This window comes from Rhopalosiphum padi, chromosome 3, assembly GCF_020882245.1.
Source record: "Rhopalosiphum padi isolate XX-2018 chromosome 3, ASM2088224v1, whole genome shotgun sequence".
NCBI classification, from domain to species: domain Eukaryota; kingdom Metazoa; phylum Arthropoda; class Insecta; order Hemiptera; family Aphididae; genus Rhopalosiphum; species Rhopalosiphum padi.
The window spans coordinates 41,375,467-41,395,135 of NC_083599.1; the positions used below are offsets into that span (position 1 = coordinate 41,375,467).

Genomic DNA, 19,669 nt, shown 5'->3' on the forward strand with positions numbered 1-19,669 from the left:
TAAGCGATAACACGAAAGGGTATCTAAGTTCCGTCAAAATTGTGTGATTGCTTACAACTTCAGTTTATCGTTGCCGCTGTATTAATGTTATCTATATACACGTTATACAAAATTTATAATACGCTTCTCATACAAAATATAACAGTAATTACTATTTGTACATAATATAATATTTATGCCAACAAACAAATAATAGAAGTCTGTTCTATAGGACATAGATAATCTATAATCCATTTATTATCTAAGGTTTGTTCATTATAATATCTTTATGTCTGTAGTGTTTGCTTAATTTCTGTGTATTTAATATACATAAATTACAAACTATCCTTTGATGGTTCATGCTGGAATTCAATTTATCATTTAATTCTAGTACTTAGTGCCGGCATAAGTATCTAAAATAAAAATTTGCTTATTCCAGTTTTATAAATGTTTGACTGATCCTACATATGTGTGTAATATCTTCGCTAACATTTTCGTGTAATTTATAGATATCACGTATTTCAAACATTAATTTGTTACAATGAACTCGATAGTACAATTGACCTTGTTGATGATTTATTTATCTTTACTCTCAATCGGGAGCTGTATAAGATGGCATATGCAACCCAATAGTCGAAAGTGTCTCAGAGAAGAACTCAGGGAAAATATATTGGTCAAGGGTGTATATGAAGTATCTCAGGTTGACAACCAACAAGTAGATTATGTTGTAAGTATAATTAAATTTTAAATTTTCTACTACCTACCCTTCGAAGAATTATTCAAGTTTGCATAAACATTTTTCTGTAGCAACAATTAGTACCTATTTAACTGCAAAAGTAATAGAGTAATTTTTAGTATTCCTGGATTATCTTGATTACCTCAGGTACACACCAGGTTATCTCGACTACTGAAATATTTAAATAAAAAATTATATAGATATTCGTATTATATTGTTGACATTTAATTAAAATTAAGTTATTACAGAGGTATTAGGGTATTAGGTAGTAAAAATAATTTATAATTTATAATTCGTACACTTTGTAACACTTCGTGTTTTTGAAGAAGTTGGACAGCTTCCTTTTCTGACGATTGGCAAATTAAAATAATTCATGTTTCCAAAAAAAAAAAATATATTGTCAGCTAGATGCTATTGGTATAGATCAAGGATGGGCAACTGGTGGCCTTTGTATCATTTTTAACTGGCCCGATGGCCCATGCTACATTTCAAATTACTTTATAAAAAATATAAAATGTTAGGACTTTTTTGTATTCTATTTTATTATATTTATAAAACGGACATAGTTTTTATTGTAAAATGTAGATATGAATTCTTATCTAGTATTAAACTATAAATGTAAATTGTAAATTTTATTGACCTTTTTTTTTGTTTTTGCTTTCTATGTTAGTATGTTCTCTGACCCACTAGATTTTCACTTTCAAAAAATTGGTCCTCTAGTAGCATTGAGTAGCCCATCTCTAGCTTAGATAATAATTATGAATAAAAGGCATCTAATAAAAGGCTGTCGACTGACTGATAAATAAATTATCGATATTTATGGTTAATGATCTAATGACAAAATATGTGGATAGTAAATTGAACAAAACTAAATTAAATTGATAATATAAATTACAAGATAAAAATGTAAAATTATAAATAGATTCATAATTTTATTATTTGTCATCAGATCCCTTACACGAGGTAGTCGATATAACCAGAATGATTATTACCTATAAATATTAAATAATATTCTTTTTTTTTATTTTATCATAAACTTTATAAAAAAAAATTGAAGCTATAAATTTGTTGCAAATCAAACTTCTGATCTTTTTTTTATTACTTCTGTTTGATTAACATAAATATTTATATTATTCATAGGTCAAAGATTCAAAAAATCATATTTTGTCACAAAAAGAAGATATAAGTTCTGGAAAGTTTACTTTTAGTGTGGAAAATTATGATATATTTGAAATATGTTTTATTTCAAAAGCTTTAAATAGTAAGTATTAAAAAAAAATTAGATAAATGATACAATTAATTAAATTAAAATATATATTTATATATATACATATATTAGATGAATGTAAGTTATAACTTCTTACACTGGGCATTTAATTATTATGTATAAGCTGTTTATGCTGTATAAACAATTAATAAATTAACAAATATAATAATATAATGTAATACCTAATGTCTTTTAATTTGCAGATCATCAAGGTGCTGTACAAGAAGTTTTCGTGGATATAAAAACAGGAGTAGAAGCTAAAAATTATGAAGGGGCAAGTTTGTCTTTATTTATCTTTTATTTGAATTCTCAAGATAATATTGTGGCCTTTTTAATATTTATTTTTTACTGTTAATTTCATGACTGTTATATTGCATAGTTTTGGTGAATTTAGGTTGAAATTCATTGTATTTACATCATGTTTCATCATGTTTCCATGAAATTTACTAAGTAAATAATACAACATAAAAAATTAACTATTTTATTTTTGCAATCAATGACAAACCTAAAAAATATTCAATTGTTTCAAGTGAAAATAAACTCCCCAAGATTAATTATTTAGAGCTTAGTCCTAAGATGAAAATAGCTGCCTACAACCTGTCTGGAGTCTTAAGATTACGTGTTCACAATTTTACACTAATTGATCAAAAATTAAATTTACATAAAGAACATTAAAATATAGCCCTTTAATTTTATATAATAAATAATAAGTTGTTACTAATGACTGATATAATATATTATTCTTTTATGAATGCAATGTTTATAATTATTTTTATTTTTTTAATGGTGATGATAGGTTGCTGAAGCTTTTAAATTGAAACCTCTTGAGATGGATCTAAAACGACTTGAAGACTTTTCAGAAGCTATTGTACTAGAATTCAAGGATATGAAAATGCGTGCTGATGAAATGCGAAACACAAATGGTATTTTGTTATTGATACACATAGGGTATAAAATATATCTTTTTAAATTTATAATTTTATTTATTTCAGAGTCTACAAATACGAGAGTTTTCTATTTCAGTTTGTTCAGTATGATTTGCTTAATTGTTTTAGCAACTTGGCAAGTATGGTATTTAAGGAGCTACTTCAAAGCAAAAAAATTGATTGAATAAGATTTGAAGACTTCTAAAAAAATAAAAAAATAATAATAAATTTGACTGTCATAATGTTTGCACAAGAATAGCAATTTTAAATATGTTTATTATATTATCATAATCATTATAAATAGTTATACCATACACTGTAATCAATGATTTCAGGATTTTGAGTCAATTCATAGTTCTGTCCAAATCTCATTATTCCTAATCTAATTTTAGTTTAGTATTAAATTTTGATTTGTCAATATTTTTTAAAACTATTATACACTAATTTTGTAATTTATGAAACTGTTTATTGATGTTTACTATAACTAATAACTAATAAGTCTAAGTATGAGCTATACCAAAATTGGACATAACTATGGAATGAACCTAACTAGTCCCACCTATAACTTTAGTAAGATAAAACCTAAATATTTAATAAGTTTCATTGAATTTGTATTTCTAGTCTTTTTCTACAATATTAAAAGTAAATTTACTGTTTTATATGTTATCATTTAAATTAGTATATTTTATCAACAAACTTGTTCTATCTACTGTTATGTTTAAACAAAATACATGTTTTTAATTTATTAATTTGTCAGATAATTGAGATAAAATTATGAACATAATTAAAAATTAGTAATTGATATGATTTCAAGATTCTAGAAATATAATTTTATTCTAACTTCCATCCTCATTATGTTGTTAATGTTTATATGGTTGTTAAGTGTTAGTTATTTATGTAACATGAAACATTTAAAATAAATAATAACTGAAAAATAAAAATAATTCACTTATTATTTTGTAATACAATAATGGTTAAATCTAAACAATTTATAAAGAAATTTCCAACAAATATAACATGAGTTGTTAATACATTGAGTACCTCGGTCGACAATATTGTGATATTGTCCCCCACAATTGTCAGCAAATTTTACAGGTACCTTTACGGTTTTATGATAAACTAAATTACCAAGACAACACTTATTTTTATAAGATATTATTTATTCATTAATTTTTTATTAATGTTATCCATTATCTTGGAGCCCGATGTTAACACAGTTACAGACCAAAAAATAAATTGGCCCAATTTGACATGGATATACTACACTCAACAACTACTACGAGGCATTCAATGTATTAATTAAAACATATTTTTATAGGAACAAAAATATTCTTTTTATGGATATTTTAACTAATAATTGTTTGGACTTATACTAAATTATACAGTATAAATGAATATAAAATGAACTTAATTATCTTTACATACAAATAAAATTTCAAAAAGTAAATAAGTCATGTTGTCAATTACATAGATTATACAGTAATCTAAAAATCATCATCCTGTTAAATTTTTAACTATTTTTTCTGTTGAAAAAGCAATCAAAATAAAATAATTATTAAGTTGAAAAGTACATCCTGAAAATTTTAATCAATACATTTTGTTTATGTTAAAAATATTAGGTTTATAATTCTAGTTGAATAATTGGTAAAAATATCTAAAAACATATATGTTTTGCTTCTGATGTACTTTGTTCCATTGGGCAATATGGACACTTTAATCTAAAAAACAACAATTAAAGTTATCATTACATATATTATGTTTATATTTAATAATATTTATCTTACTTAGTTGAGTGTCCTAATTTGTTTAAAGCATCTTTGGATATAATATGGCCACAAATAAGTCGCATAGGAGGATTGGTGTCTGAACTTTGTTGTCTGAGAATAGGACATGCAAACATTGAGTGATATCTATGTTCCGTGTCTAAATCAATTTCAATCTAAATATTAAGAATGTATTTATTAGTACCATATAAAAAATTAAATGACTAAAACAAAAATAAATCTTCATACAGGCAACTCATCTTTTCCTTTCCAAATATCATTCACTTTCCGTTGTGTCATGACATGTTTGATATTTAAAAGTGCAGGAAGAGCTGCACATCCAGCATTAACACTTAAAAATAAAAATAATTATCAATGATATTAATAAAAAAAATAAAAATAAAACTATTTATTAAAATATTTTTATTGTAACATAAGTAATTTTTTTATTTTCTTGCTAAATTAAATCCTCAAAATATATAGATTTAAAAGTTATCCATTAAACAGACCTTATTGTGTATAGTTAACCCCCCTTCATCAATAGAAAAAAAACTATAATGTTTATCGAACAAATGAACAATAGTTAAAAAAAGAATGTAAAAAGAGATACATATTAAATTAAGTAGTTAATTTACAGAAAAAAAATTATATTTTTCTAATATAGTAATATTACACATGTTTCCATACTTTATTAATAATATTTCTCAATTATTTAAGCAACCAATAAAGAACTTATAAATAATAAAATACTATAAAAATGATTATAGAAGTAATTCCTGAGATATTAAAAGCTTTTTGTGTGTTTGAAATTTTAAGTGCAATAGTCAAAGTATCATAGTCTTAAGGTGCATATGTTTAAAGTCATTTAATCAAATCATAAAAAAGTATTTATCCAACAGTGAACTGTTTAAAAAAAAAATTATATGATAAGATTAAATTCAAACTATAGTTACCTAACATTCAGTAAGCTATCAAAACTTAATCCAAGTAATGTACAAGCATCTCTCGTAAATAATTCAATAACTTCATCCCACAAATTTTCTTGAACCATTTCTGAGTATGGTGAATTATTGACTCCTTGTGGGACAAACAGTAGCATACCCATCATAGTTTGAATTTCTATTGAAAAAAAAATTAATATCTTATTTTTGCAAAAAAAGCATAATTTATAAACCTTTTTCGTATCTATCAACAAATTGACTAAAATTAGCTCGGGCATATGTAACTGCTTCGGTTTGATGTTCTACCCCTTTTTGAATAATTGATAAAAACGCAAGTTGATGAAGCTTAAATTCGAGAGCAGAACTCTAAAACAATGAAATCAAGTATATTAAAATTAAGTTATTAGCCTATTTAAAGTTTCATTTATAAATCATTGTTCTAATTGTTATTTTATTTCTTTACAAACCTTATAAAATTGTTGCAATATTTTTTTAGCCAATTCCATTCTCTTGATTTTTTTTGTCTTTGGTCTTGGTTTCATTATGCCACCAGAAAATTTTGTCCTTTTTGCATGATATGGAATACGAATCGGCAAATTAGAAGCTGAAGAAATCCTTTTAACCAATGGGTATGGGGGATACATCTAAAAAAAAAAAATGAAAATTATGATTTATATTATCATATTAAACATTTGGTATAATTGTAAAAGATGTTATGATACAGGTTATTCAAATTTTAGGTAAGTGTCAATTATTTATAAATCCAATATTTAATATCTCTTAATTAATTATAAAATTGGAATTAGTAATAAAAAATTCAATAAAAATGTTAGTAAAAAAAAAGTTATATTTTAGGATGGCGTGAGTAGTATAATTTTATTAGACTATTTTAATTTAAAATAATAAATATAAATGTTTCTTTAATTTTCTGATTAAAAATAATGAATTACAAAAATAAAATCAATTCCAACTCCTAAGTTAAAAATTTATTTAATTTCTTAAATATTTTTATTTATTACCCACACTATGTAAGTAAATCTAATTTAACAAAAAATTATTAAAATTTACAATTACATAATACATATTGGTATGGTAACATTTAACATTTATGGTTATCGTAGGCGCAATTTCATCTTTTGACTTGAGGGGCGGAGGGCTGAATATATTAAAAGTAAGCAGACCCGTGGGGTGCTTTACCCCCACACCCCAACCATTCATATTACTACCTTCTAATATAACTTCATAATTCGACTACATTTTTTTACTAAATTAGTGTACACTAAGAACAAAACAAATTGACTAGGAGATACAAAAATTGATATCAAAATGTCATCCATGACCATAAAAAATTATGATTTTTGACTAATACCGAAAATAGAGTAATATAATTATTCATAAATAAAAATAACTAATATCATGCTTTAATTGTATTAGTTAAACATTTATTAAATATATATTTTAAGATAATATTTTATTATTAGGTACTGTTATTAATATTAATAGATAATATTATTTAATAAAAATACATTTTTGTTTTATAAACAAATTAATTAGATTTGCAAAAAACTATCATAAACGGCAATAACTGTTACATCTGCAGACTACTACAAAATGATTTACAAGCTAATAATATGTAAAAAAAAATTGTGCAATAGCCTCCTGAACTTTAAAATTGTAATCTATGATCTTTTTTAGTAAATTTATTTAGTATATCATCAGCTGATAGATTATTTGAAATACTTCGTTCAATATTAATAATTGACAAATCTGAAAATCTACCTTGCTCCATTGAGTTGTGCAACCATTTTTTTATTCAGCGCATGGTAGAAATGAGCATTTACACTTAGCCAAACTTATAGGCATAGGCGCCAAATACATGGGTGCTCGGGTGCTTGAGCATCCATTGAAAATATTTATAGGTATAGGTAGTGAGAGGGGAAAAGCCCCTCACGATTACTTGACATTGGTATGAGCACCCAATAGATTTTTGAAAACCTGGCGCCTATGCTTATGGGTATGGTTAGTGCAAGTATGAAGAGTAAAATAAATTTGAATAAATTCCATATTTCCATACTTATTTAAAATCTTCTAAATCAGTTTATTTTTTCAAAAGCTTTTAAGATATTTTATTCTGCCACTTTCATTTTATACCTTAAAGCATCAGTGTCAATGTTCAACAATTCCTAAGAAAGATGATATTATAATTTTGTGTAATGTTTATGGAAATTATAGTTATGCATTCACTTTATATTGGTCAATGAAACAAGTACTATCATAAAAATAAGTTTTATGACATTATTAGCACCTATAGCAGCCATATCGAAGCTTTCACGAGAAAATCTTTTTTCCATGTTTGTGACAATGCTACCAATTATTTTGAAATAAATTACTCTCCAGTGGTTTACTATTGTTCAACTTGTCAGTTACCTATTTTTTTTTTTTTTTTAATTAAATGGTATAATTTATATTAATTGTACTCATATTACCAATTTTATTAGTTTTCATTGAATATTAAATTTTGAACACCTTGGGGTTCATTTGGGGGGATTTAGCCCCCCTCTCTAATACCCCCTTCACAATTTTTGCCTATGAGTTTTATATTTATTTCGACATTCAAAGTTATAAATTTAAACTAATATTTCGTTATTAATACATTTATATTACATATTTACCTGAGTATCTAACACTGCCCGGTTCTCTTTTGCCCATTCTAAAGCAGGGTAAATATTTTTATTGATTAATGACTCTTTAATGTGTTTTAACTTAGCAAATGGTTCTCTTATGCTAGGTTCCATGTTTATTCCAGATTCCTATAAGATAAAAATAACAAATTATTATTAATTGTTAATATTGTGAAATATAATTTTATTTTTATAAGATAAAGAATTTATTTATTTATTTTATAACAAAGAAGCTACGTAAGTTACCTTTTAAAAGTAATGTACCCAACTAGAAATTATTAAATAATTACAATTTTAAATTAACTAACCATTACAAGTTCATCAGCAATATCTAAGTCACCTTGTCTATAAAAATGTTGGCAAATAATATAGTTAAGAAATGTAGCATTTTTTGGATCATCAAAAATATCCACTTTACAAGTTGCATCAAAATCTGATACAAAATTCTATAAACAAAATAAATATAAAAGATTTGTATAATTAGTAGTTTAACCAAGAATAATATAATTTGAATTAAATCATACTCTGTCAATTGCTTTTCCCACTTTTGATACAGTACTATGTAGTTCTCGATGTTCAATAGCTAATTTTTGTGTTTTCTCTTTTGACTTATGAATTAAATTTGATATACAATTAATTGATGACACTTTATTTTCTGAAACATATATTAAAAATACACTAAGACTGCATTTATTTTTAAGCATTTAAAATTTTTTTTAAATACAATGATAAGTTTGTCTATAATTTTTCTAAAATTGAATAAATACAAAATATATGCTGATCAAAATAATGTAAAAATAATGATAGTTATAAAATTCATCAGTTTAAATTTTAAAAATGTACCTATTTACTGGAGGTAATCATATTGTACAGTGACGGCATGAACATTTTTCATTCATGAGACAAAAACAATTTTAGGGACCACCCACCCCCAAAATTTTCATTTAAAATTTTTAAGTATACCTAATATCTTTGATTATAAACAGTGGTGTATTGCTAAAAATATTCGTGGGTATACGCCTTCTAGATCTTAGGTGTCAATGATATACCTATAACATTGAATCAAAAAAAAATTTTTCTCGCTTCCCTCGAATTCACTAACAATCTTTATTCTAATTATCAGTACTTATCACTTTGACCAAAGATTAACTTTAAAAAAATAGTACAGTCTAAGAAATTAGAATGGTTACTAACTACCAATAACTTAGTGATTAGTACACTAATCATGATTGCTAGGGCCCGGAACTTGATGCACTTGCATCTTTTTTTCTAACGATTACATTCGAGGCTCGTCTTTACAGAAATTTAATTCATTAACTATAGAATTTAATAGTACCCGCGTATCGTCGTTTATTTAGAGAGTATACGCTAAACAAAAAAATTGAGAAGTATACGCCGTATACCCTCCATTACACCACTGATTATAAATAGTTTACGTGTACATTATATTTATAATAATGTTAATAATATAACTCTAGGTATATATTGTGTACCAACAAATTACTAACACGGCATATACCGACAACCACCCACCCACCCAAACAGTCATTATTTAGACTCGGATCTCATAAAGCCTTTGTCACATTGCCACTGATATCGTAACTGATATTTATTGTTAACAACTAAGTACTGATAGTTAAAATCTTACCTTCTTTTATACTATTTGTTTTCCAATCATTTTGTATTATTTCCAGACTATCAATCAGTTGCTGCAATACATTATTATAACTTCTACTCATGTCTTCAAATTTTGACAATACTTTGTCAACCTCACGATCAACGGCTAAGCACGCATCCATTTTAAATACCTAATAGTATTAATGCAGTTAATATGTAGAAATTATATAATTGAGAAAAATATTGGTATTTTATTATTTTAATATATACATGTATAAAAATATTTTTTTTAATTGTGTATAAAAACGATATAATAAAAACTAAATACCTTGATTTTGAAGTTTTGAACACCAATGTTCGAATGTGAATATTGTCTTAACAACAATGTACGATTTTGCAGGACGAGATAACCATCTGTTGAAGTGTTAACAGATTAAACAAACAATTTCCATTTATGTTTCACGTAGTATGATTACATTTACAATATTTGACGCGATATAAAACGTACCGAAACGGATGTCTCTACAGTAATATTCAAATGTTAGATACCCTTTCTTCAATTCAGATTACGCGTTATGTATATAACCTAACCTATGTACCTATATGTTAAAAAAATAATATTATCTTGTTGATTCAACAAACGCTGTTCGGAACAAATAACACGACAATACTATCTATCTATGTGATAATAATTATAAGCACATTAATTCAGCGATTATTAGCAAAAAGCAATGCGGACGAGAGACGACTGAGAGAGTACACTATGCAGTGTTCAGCAGAATAAAATTATTACACTCTTTACGAATTTCATTATTTCCATGGCTTCACGGACAAACGGGGCAACGACAAAGTACAAATCGTGATTTGCAATATTATTACAGTTGTACACAACATCATACTTCGTACATTAACGCTGTAATCAACTACTACCAAGTGCCAATACCATTGTTGTTATTATTTATTTTGTTCGGTGCTGTTATCTAAGTTGAAGGTGTACGCCGTACGGCGCGCATAATAATTTATTACTGTACAGGCTATATAATATATTCATATATGTATTATATTATATTTTATATACAGGCAAAGATAATTTATACCGTTTAAAATATTCTATACTATGTATAGGTATTGTATATTGTTTAGGTCGTATAGTTTAGGTATGGTTGGAGGCACGGTGAAATTTTAAATAATATTATACGTTTATACGTATGCACTAATAATATTATAGATGAAGGTACATCAGTGATATTCATTAGATCAACAGAAAGATTTATAAATTTATAATTTGGTATCTTAAATGTTTCGAATACAGATGTGTAATTAATAATTATTACTTGTCATTAGTGCTTATTACTAATTACTAGGGTTAGGATTTCTATGCATTTCCATGTTTTTTGTCCAAATTGATTGTTTGTCAGATTTGTCCACAATTTGGCTTATTCTTGATTAAATTGCATATTTTTGCATATTTTGAACATAATGCATAAAATTGTATATTTATACATTTTTGAGAATCTTGTTAATTTTAAATGGTACCTATTTATTTAATGAATGTCTATAATTATTGGGTTATTTATCGAATGATCGTAATACACTACCTATCTAAACTAAAATGGACTTAATACTAAAGAAGAATAAGGGATTCAAAACACTTCTAAAAATGTGTAGCATTATAAACAGTGAATATAAAATGGAAGAAAAAGATGTTAATATTACTTTAAATCTGGGACAAATCATGTCATGCTCCAACAACATCGTGTGATGTGGAATTGTGAAAAGGAATTTCAGCCAATATAAATCTTCTAATCGCAGGTCATTAAAAATAATAACTAATAAGTACTAATATAAACTAATATTTAATGTAATTAAATTATTAATGTTAATTACTAATTTAGCAACATAAATAATTCTGATATTTTGAAATTTAAAATAATTTTTAATACTTTGAATTTATAAAATAACTTTCTAATAAAATATACCTATATGATATTTTCATTTAAGATTATAATAAAAATGTTGCTTAAATATTCATCTTGAAAAATGTTCAAACAGTTAAACAAAAATAATCACAAATTAGAATATTACCTCAAAAATTGAAACTATGTAGAACAATATTTTTAATTGAATTTTAAACTTAATAATACTAATAACATGTAAATAAGCAATAATAAAGGATGTAGATCTGTTTTTCAGAAACTCATTAAACTCATTAATTAACAAAATACCTGTGTTCTATTTGTTTATAAGATGAGAATAGTTCTAGAGCAACCCCATGGACATTATAAAACTAAATTATAAATAAAATACTAAATTTATATACATTGTATTATTTTATAAGTATGAGAATACAAGAATTACCTATCATTAATGCATTAACAATACTATTCAGTAAAAATTAAAAAAATTACAATAAAATATAATAATTATTATTATTTATAATTTAAAGTACCTAGTATTAGGATTAAGAATTAAGCTTCAATAATCTTGCATTTAAGATGTATATACTCTATATTGACAATAATTATTTTATTAAACTCTAGAAATAGAAGCCCCTATTCCCTAATCTAGTTAAAATAAATGTTAATTTCCTTTAGTTTACCATAAATCACATTATGATCAAAGTCTAATTTAAATTCTAATATAACTATTAACATTATAACAAAATTTAATGATTGGAACATTTGTATAATACAAGATACATTTATCTTTGTTAATAATTGTTTTTTTAAAGAGTGTAGTATTATGGTATTTTAATATTATACCATATTACCATCTACATTATAATACAATTACATAAAGTGGGTATTATTTTATTATCAGATGATTCTCAACTTAAATTTCAATATAATTAGAAATAACTTGTAAAATGCATAAGTAGTAAAAATCTATAAAAATGTTTAAAAATATTAATTAATGATTATATTATTATTTAACAATTAATTATAATGTATTCTATTTTATTATTTAAATAATCAAATATTAACTGAAAACTGATTTAACATTTAAATATTTATTATAATACTGAATTATTAACTATATTATTAGACAAATGGTTTTGTAGTTAGTACCTATATTATTTTCTTTCTATATAAAGTCTTGAGTAAGAATTTTTTTTTTAATATAAACCTCAGTTAGATATGTCTGAGTGAATGTTGTCAATGACTCAATTTCTGATTTTCTGTTTAAATTGTGTAACATTAATACCTAAAAAAATAAATGACTAATTATTTGTGAATCATATGATTACCTATATTGCAGGAAGCATATATCAAATTGTTTGTGCATTGATAATTTTAGTAGTCCAAAGTAAAAAAATTACAGGACTATAGTATCCAGGTTAAAATAATAAAAACAATTTTGATTGGAATTTTCCTAATCAAAAGATTACAATTATTAAAAAAAAAATTACAAGTTTTTAAAATTGAATAATTAATTTCTACATTTTGTATTTTAATTTAAATCTATAGATAATATAAGATGATACTTTTAGGTCTTTTAAATGTATCAAAATGAAAATTGTGTTTAAACATTAATAATAGGTACATTTTTATGAAAATTGTACAAATTTAATTACTTTACCTACTAAGAATCTAAACAAAATACTATTCAGTAGCCAGTAGGTCTTAACTATAATATAGGCACCATTATGGGAACAACTTATGACATTTAATTTTAAAAATACCTGTTGCAAAAGTTTATGATTGGAATTTATATATGATCTTTTTAAAAGCGATTTCAATCTTTCTTGATCCAAACTAGTTAAAGTAATACTTGGTAAATTTAGTGATACTATGTCTGTAGGATAAACTCCTAGCCACTTTATTGATGGCACACAAAGCATTTCATTTTGATGAACCATGGACTAAAAAGTTTAAATTAAAAATCATTAACTAAAATTAAAAACAATATTTTTATTACATAGATTTATTAGTTTGTATATATTTTATTTTAGAAAGTCAATATGGTAGTTATTTATTTCTTACATTGGAGCCAAATCTGTAAACACACATTATTTCTATACCAAATGGATTTGCATCAACTAAGGCTAATATTGGTATATTTAATTTACAAGACAACTGTTTCACAAACAACCTGGTATTGATATCAGGAAATCCTTTACCCTAAAAAATAATTTAACATTGTCGTCTTATTAAAAATTAAAATAAAAAGTACACATAAGAATTGTAATATATCTCACAGTTATCATGATGAATGTGTATTTATTTGTATTCAACAATCCTTCATTAATAATTTTTTGAAATGATGCATTTTTTTCAATTATTAAAATATATTTTGCTTTTGATTCTAAGTTGTCTATTTCTAAAATATCCTGAGGTATTTGTACACCTAAAACCATAAAAAAGTATCTATAATATTCAGGAGATAACTAGTAAATGGTAGTTTTTTTTAAAAGTTCAAAACTAAAAGAAAGTAAAAGTATGTGACAGTAAATGGTATCTACCTAATATATTACCATAAAATTTACAATTTATCAAAGTTCAATAATGATAATAAGTAGGCTTCAGCTATTCAGGTATCTTTTATGTAAGAAAAAATATCTTACTAGCTTTTAGTATTTAGTTACTAAACTGCCATGATACCAACCACCAGGTAGATACCTACTTATTTCTTAATTTTTAAGTCTTTAAGTTTTTGTTGAAATAAAATGCAAAAATATTTAAATGATAAGTTTAAAGAACTAAGAAATAATACTTTACCTTCTGTAGTACAAGAACAGTCAAGGAATGTTCCATTAGACATATAAATTATTAGATTTCCTGCTACTAAACCACTAGAAGATAATGTAATACCCAATTCCCAAGATTTTGTACCTAATAAACAACATATATCTATAAGTGCCTTCCTTACAGTATTACTATGTTTGAATAGAATTGTATCTCCGTAGTATAATTCTCTGAAATAATTTAAATTGCAATTAAACTAAATATTAAAATGTATATAACATATTTAGCAATAATAACACCACTCCATATTCATGAATATTATGTAGTTGTTAATACATTTTTCATACCCATGTATTTTGATTGTAACTACATTACTACAATCTTATATCAATATGATATTTATACTAAAGACTAAACATAGGCACTTCCTATTATGTACATAGGTATCTACTTTAATTTTTTTATATTACCCTAATACATAAATTTTTAGAAATCTTACAATCATAAACATTCTTACCCTAATAAGGGTAGGTAGGTACCTATAATACAAAAGATTTTCTAGAAATTTTGGATATTAAAAATGTATTAATTATTTTTAATATTTTTAATTTAAAAATAGGTTGTAATAAATATTATATAATATTTCCTTTATATTATAATTATATAATAATATATTATAATATATTATTATTATTAAGGAAAGGTAATTAGTTTTTTACTATAATTATTATTGAACAACAAATGCATTTATCTCACACTAAAAATCAAATAAGTGGACAAGTGGGTATCGCTCTGCTGTATAGTAGTGATGGAGAGTAGGTCACTATAATGGATGTGTTAAATTTGAATGCAACGACTGATACTATTGTATACGAAAAACGATTCTGAACGGATTTCAGTAAATGATAATTAGCAGGATATATCATATTATTACCTATATTTAAATTGTAATATATCGTTATTTTACGCGATTTCGTAAAAAATTAAATTTCTTAAGCTCATACAATTTTTCTTTATCGACGCTAGAATTTTTTTTTACAATTACTTAAAGGAAAACTTATGGATAACCTTGTATAGGATTTTTGAACCTTAAGTATAAATCACAAAAGTTTTATGAATTTTCAACTTCAAAATTCCTTACAAATTTTCGCGATTTTGATATATTAAGTAAATATTTGAACTTTAAATGCTTATAAACAAAAATTGTGACTGACGATAATTTTTTTTTTTTACTACAATAAGTCCAACTTATTATAAACCTTGTATTAAATTTTAAAGATTTTTTGGATAGTCAAATTTTTTTTATCGGCATTTTAAGGAAAAAAAGTCAAAAATTTCAATTGTCTATAAGTAGCTTTAAAAAATTCTAAACATTTTGAAAATTTAATCGTAAATAGATAACGCTAATATAAACATTTGGTGAAAATTTAAAGTATTTACAATGATTCGTTTTTGAGTTACAGTAAAATCAAAAAATCGAATTTGTCAAAAAGTGGTAATGCGTAAAAATTCCCGTTTTTCCGTTATTTTTTCAGGGTTTTTTCCGACGCTTTTGAAAACTACTGGAAATTTTTTACTATTTTTACTTTTCAAAGAGGGGCTGAAGTTAAAAATCGAAGCATTATTACTACTCCAAAAAGTGATGACAGAAACAAAAAAAAAAAAACCCACCCACATCATTGTAAAATCAATACATTCATCACTCCGTTCAGAATCTAAAATAAATACTAATTCAATTATACCAATTGTCATAGTTATTATTTTGTAAAATTTGAATAAATTTATTATTAAATATTAAAGTAAAATAAGTTTTTTACTCTTTCATTATAAACAAATATTATTATTTTTTGCTCATTTTACCTTGTTGTACATGAGTTTTTTGTCATTAAATTTTTATAGATCTTTGACAAAAGGTAAATGATGATTGTATTATTAATTCGACTTCGTTTGGTTTGAAATCGTAAAGTTTTAGTCATAAGATGTTTTTTATTATCATAAAAACAAGTCGACCTACAAAAAACATTTTAATAATAATTTATTTATTTTATCTATGCACAAGTTTTTTAAATACATTTTATAAATGTATTATATTATAAAATTCAAAGTTTGTACATATTTACTCTATTTATAGGTAAAACATAGATTAGTCATTAGTAGCTAATAAATGTATCAATATTATAAGTATGTTTACTAGTCTAGTACTCTAGTCAGTCTAGTCCTATAAAGTAGTTTCTCACCAATTTGATAGTTTAGTTAAATTTATCACAAGTTTATTATTATTGTATAAACTCTTGACAATATTTAAAATTATATTTTCTATTCGCATTAAAATTTGTTTAGTTCTTTCATTTCCAGTATCATCTAAAAGTGTAAAAACAAACAAAACATTAAGTACCTATATTTAGGATTAGATTATAGTAATTACTAATTAGTAACAGCTAACAGGTATTGAAGTACTTAATCTAGTAACAATTAATTATATTTTCATATGATTATTTAAACATCAATGAAAAAAGTGGCTAAGTAGATGATCATTCCTGAAAGTTAGGTAAGTACCTAACCTGAATGGGCTGAACCGCAGATTTAGAGTGTAGGTATATCGTCTTTGAGTAAGTCATTGACCATTGTAATGTAAGTGTTACATTTTTATTCATTGTTTTGAACATGCTATTGTGTATACTGACTATACTGTATTTAAAATTGAATAATAGGTTGCATGTAGGTACCACTACATGCTAAAGGCCCACTAGTAATATTTTTTAATTTTTAAAATCATATTTCTTCGTTTAATTACGTACATAACTTTTCGACCAAATTTTAACTTCATATTCTATAAGAAAAATTGTGTTTGTACATTTTTTAGTTTTTACCTAACGCGAGAGTACTAGAAATATACATACATAAATATAATTACTGAATGTTGAGAATTACAATAATTACAATTTAATTTATATTTGTCTACTCGATATTTTCTGTAAGTATTGGTTTAATTAAATTAATAAAAACGATAAAAACTATATGTATTTTTATATCATTAATCATCATTATTCATTTCAAAACTAATAGTTTATTCAAATTTATATTATCAGTATAAGTTTTAAAATGTTGATTTACCTAGTTAGTCACCATAATTTTTTTTTAAAAATCGTTATAAACACGGTGCGCGGCAATAAATTACATCGTTGTGCGCATTCGTAAAAACGTAAAATGGCAACTTCGGATGGATATCATAGATAATAACTATACATAATCTATGAAGTATATAAGTTCCAAAATAATGATTTGCGCATATTTTTTTTTGTATCATCGTTTTTAATTCATTAAAATTCATGTTTCAAAAAAAAAAAAACCCTAAAAATCGCATTATAGCTAAACTGCAAATTGCAATTGTTTCTCAAATGTATATCCTTCTAACCTTAATAGTTAATTCAGAATAAAATTCATCGCGATATAAAAATGCATTGTATTCACGCCACTAATTATTTATAAATATATTATATATACAAGTACAAACACATGACAAAATATATTTAATTTGTTATGTACAAACACACACATAACGCACGCATAATATACACATATTATTTTATTTTTTAATAATAATAAATATAACAGGTACCTTTGTGGATAGAAACTTACTATTAGAATGCAATTTTGTATTCATTTTATAGTTTTGGAATCATAAAATATACCTATAAATATAATAAAAAATAATTATACTCATAAATTAGTTAGGTAGGTATCTAAGTTAAAGCTGGTAGTAGACATTCTTAATAATAACTAATATTATATATATAGGCTCTTTCTCTATAAATAAACCATAGAGAGACTTTTCATAATTGTTATAAGTTATAAATATCTTATTCAACATCCACACTTACTGAATAAAACAAATTATAATATGATGTATTATCAGCGTTTATAGGCAAAATATTAGTATAACATACCTAGTACATATACGTGGCTACGTATATGCGGTATGTAATAAAATGTCTAGGTATGTAAAAGTTAAATAAATCGATTTAAATCATCGTCATAACCTCATGGACCGAGGTTATGGGACCTATACCTACAAACATGAACATGGTAGGTATCTATTATAAACAGTATAATATACACTATAAACAGTATAAACCTATCCGTAATTATAAAAAACAAACCGTAAGAATAATGCTTAATGTCTAAGAAAATAGAAATATGTATATAATATGGCAATATGCTTATAATTATATATTATTTATTCGTTTTTATTTTTCCGCCGCTATATAACGGTTAGTGTAATAGTATATCATCTCAACGTTTCTATTTAGGCTCACTTAAAACGTTTTCCTATATGGCTATATAGTCATATTATTTAGCCATAACTATATGACCATTTTACTTCAAGTTTATGCTGAAAAATGTCTAATCTTACTAAGAGTTGCTTTTTTCTTGTTTTGTGGAAATCGGTTCATTAGAATAGAAGTTATGAAGCAAAATTTTCAGAATTTTCACCAAAAAAAATATAATGATATATTGATATATTTATCATCATTTATCATAATTATCATATTTTCCAGTGCTAAAGAGATTAGGAAGGAAATTTTATGCCCATGTTTAAAATTCACAGCCTATTAATCAGACTTAATGTCTGAATGTTTATGGTAACACTAAATTATTCTGTCCAGTGAAATCGGATTAAAATGCGGTTTTCGGGAGGAGATATAGGGAATGCCTAAATACACATTTTTCAATAGTTTTAAAATTTGTAACTCTTTTATTGTGCGCATGCGCAACACAACTTGCATTTTTTTAAATAGCAACACTTACTTTTAACAACATATTTGGATAGTCCGACATTTTTTAAGTCAATTTGGTCCTTTTTAACCATTGCTTTAAAACAAAAATTGACTAAATGACAACGAGTTAAAGTTTCGATTAAAATTATTAAATTTTTCAATAATCATCCTAGAATTTTATGAATTGTCATGCAATTTTAAGTATTTTTTTTGTATTTATAGGTAATCTTTATAAGATTTTAAATGTTCAACTACAATACAATTTTTTAATTTTTGTCAATTTAAAAGGTTCATAA

The 19,669-nt window shown here is 24.6% G+C and overlaps 3 protein-coding genes across 5 annotated transcripts; 1 reads left to right on the plus strand and 2 right to left on the minus strand.

Annotated features, from left to right (window-relative positions):
• The first annotated feature begins 70 nt into the window (after positions 1 to 70).
• Positions 71 to 3,657, plus strand: LOC132924601 (transmembrane emp24 domain-containing protein bai-like). 2 transcript variants are annotated; one of them, XM_060989008.1, is made up of 6 exons: positions 71 to 246; positions 489 to 706; positions 1,856 to 1,976; positions 2,186 to 2,256; positions 2,779 to 2,905; positions 2,975 to 3,657. In XM_060989008.1, exons 2-6 carry the CDS (start codon positions 521 to 523, stop codon positions 3,094 to 3,096), a joined length of 627 nt encoding a protein of 208 aa, XP_060844991.1. In that variant the 5' UTR covers positions 71 to 246; positions 489 to 520; the 3' UTR covers positions 3,097 to 3,657. The 2 variants fall into 2 exon arrangements, with proteins under 2 accessions (XP_060844991.1, XP_060844992.1); XM_060989009.1 differs by lacking the exon at positions 71 to 246 and adding an exon at positions 269 to 428.
• Positions 3,658 to 3,843: 186 nt separating this feature from the next.
• On the minus strand, positions 3,844 to 10,808 carry LOC132924600 (E3 ubiquitin-protein ligase RMND5A-like). 2 transcript variants are annotated; one of them, XM_060989007.1, is made up of 12 exons: positions 10,419 to 10,808; positions 10,239 to 10,324; positions 9,942 to 10,101; positions 8,818 to 8,948; positions 8,602 to 8,739; positions 8,285 to 8,422; positions 6,080 to 6,256; positions 5,846 to 5,978; positions 5,625 to 5,790; positions 4,921 to 5,023; positions 4,693 to 4,847; positions 3,844 to 4,626 (listed from the first exon to the last, which is right to left on the minus strand). In XM_060989007.1, exons 3-12 carry the CDS (start codon positions 10,090 to 10,092, stop codon positions 4,563 to 4,565), a joined length of 1,356 nt encoding a protein of 451 aa, XP_060844990.1. In that variant the 5' UTR covers positions 10,093 to 10,101; positions 10,239 to 10,324; positions 10,419 to 10,808; the 3' UTR covers positions 3,844 to 4,562. The 2 variants fall into 2 exon arrangements, with proteins under 2 accessions (XP_060844990.1, XP_060844989.1); XM_060989006.1 differs by having other exon boundaries at positions 10,239 to 10,808.
• Positions 10,809 to 12,994: 2,186 nt separating this feature from the next.
• On the minus strand, positions 12,995 to 19,465 carry LOC132925055 (meiotic recombination protein SPO11). Its single transcript, XM_060989483.1, has 8 exons — positions 19,405 to 19,465; positions 16,833 to 16,956; positions 16,456 to 16,605; positions 14,629 to 14,825; positions 14,109 to 14,257; positions 13,894 to 14,031; positions 13,575 to 13,772; positions 12,995 to 13,114 (listed from the first exon to the last, which is right to left on the minus strand). Exons 1-8 carry the CDS (start codon positions 19,463 to 19,465, stop codon positions 12,995 to 12,997), a joined length of 1,137 nt encoding a protein of 378 aa, XP_060845466.1.
• Positions 19,466 to 19,669: the final 204 nt, after the last annotated feature.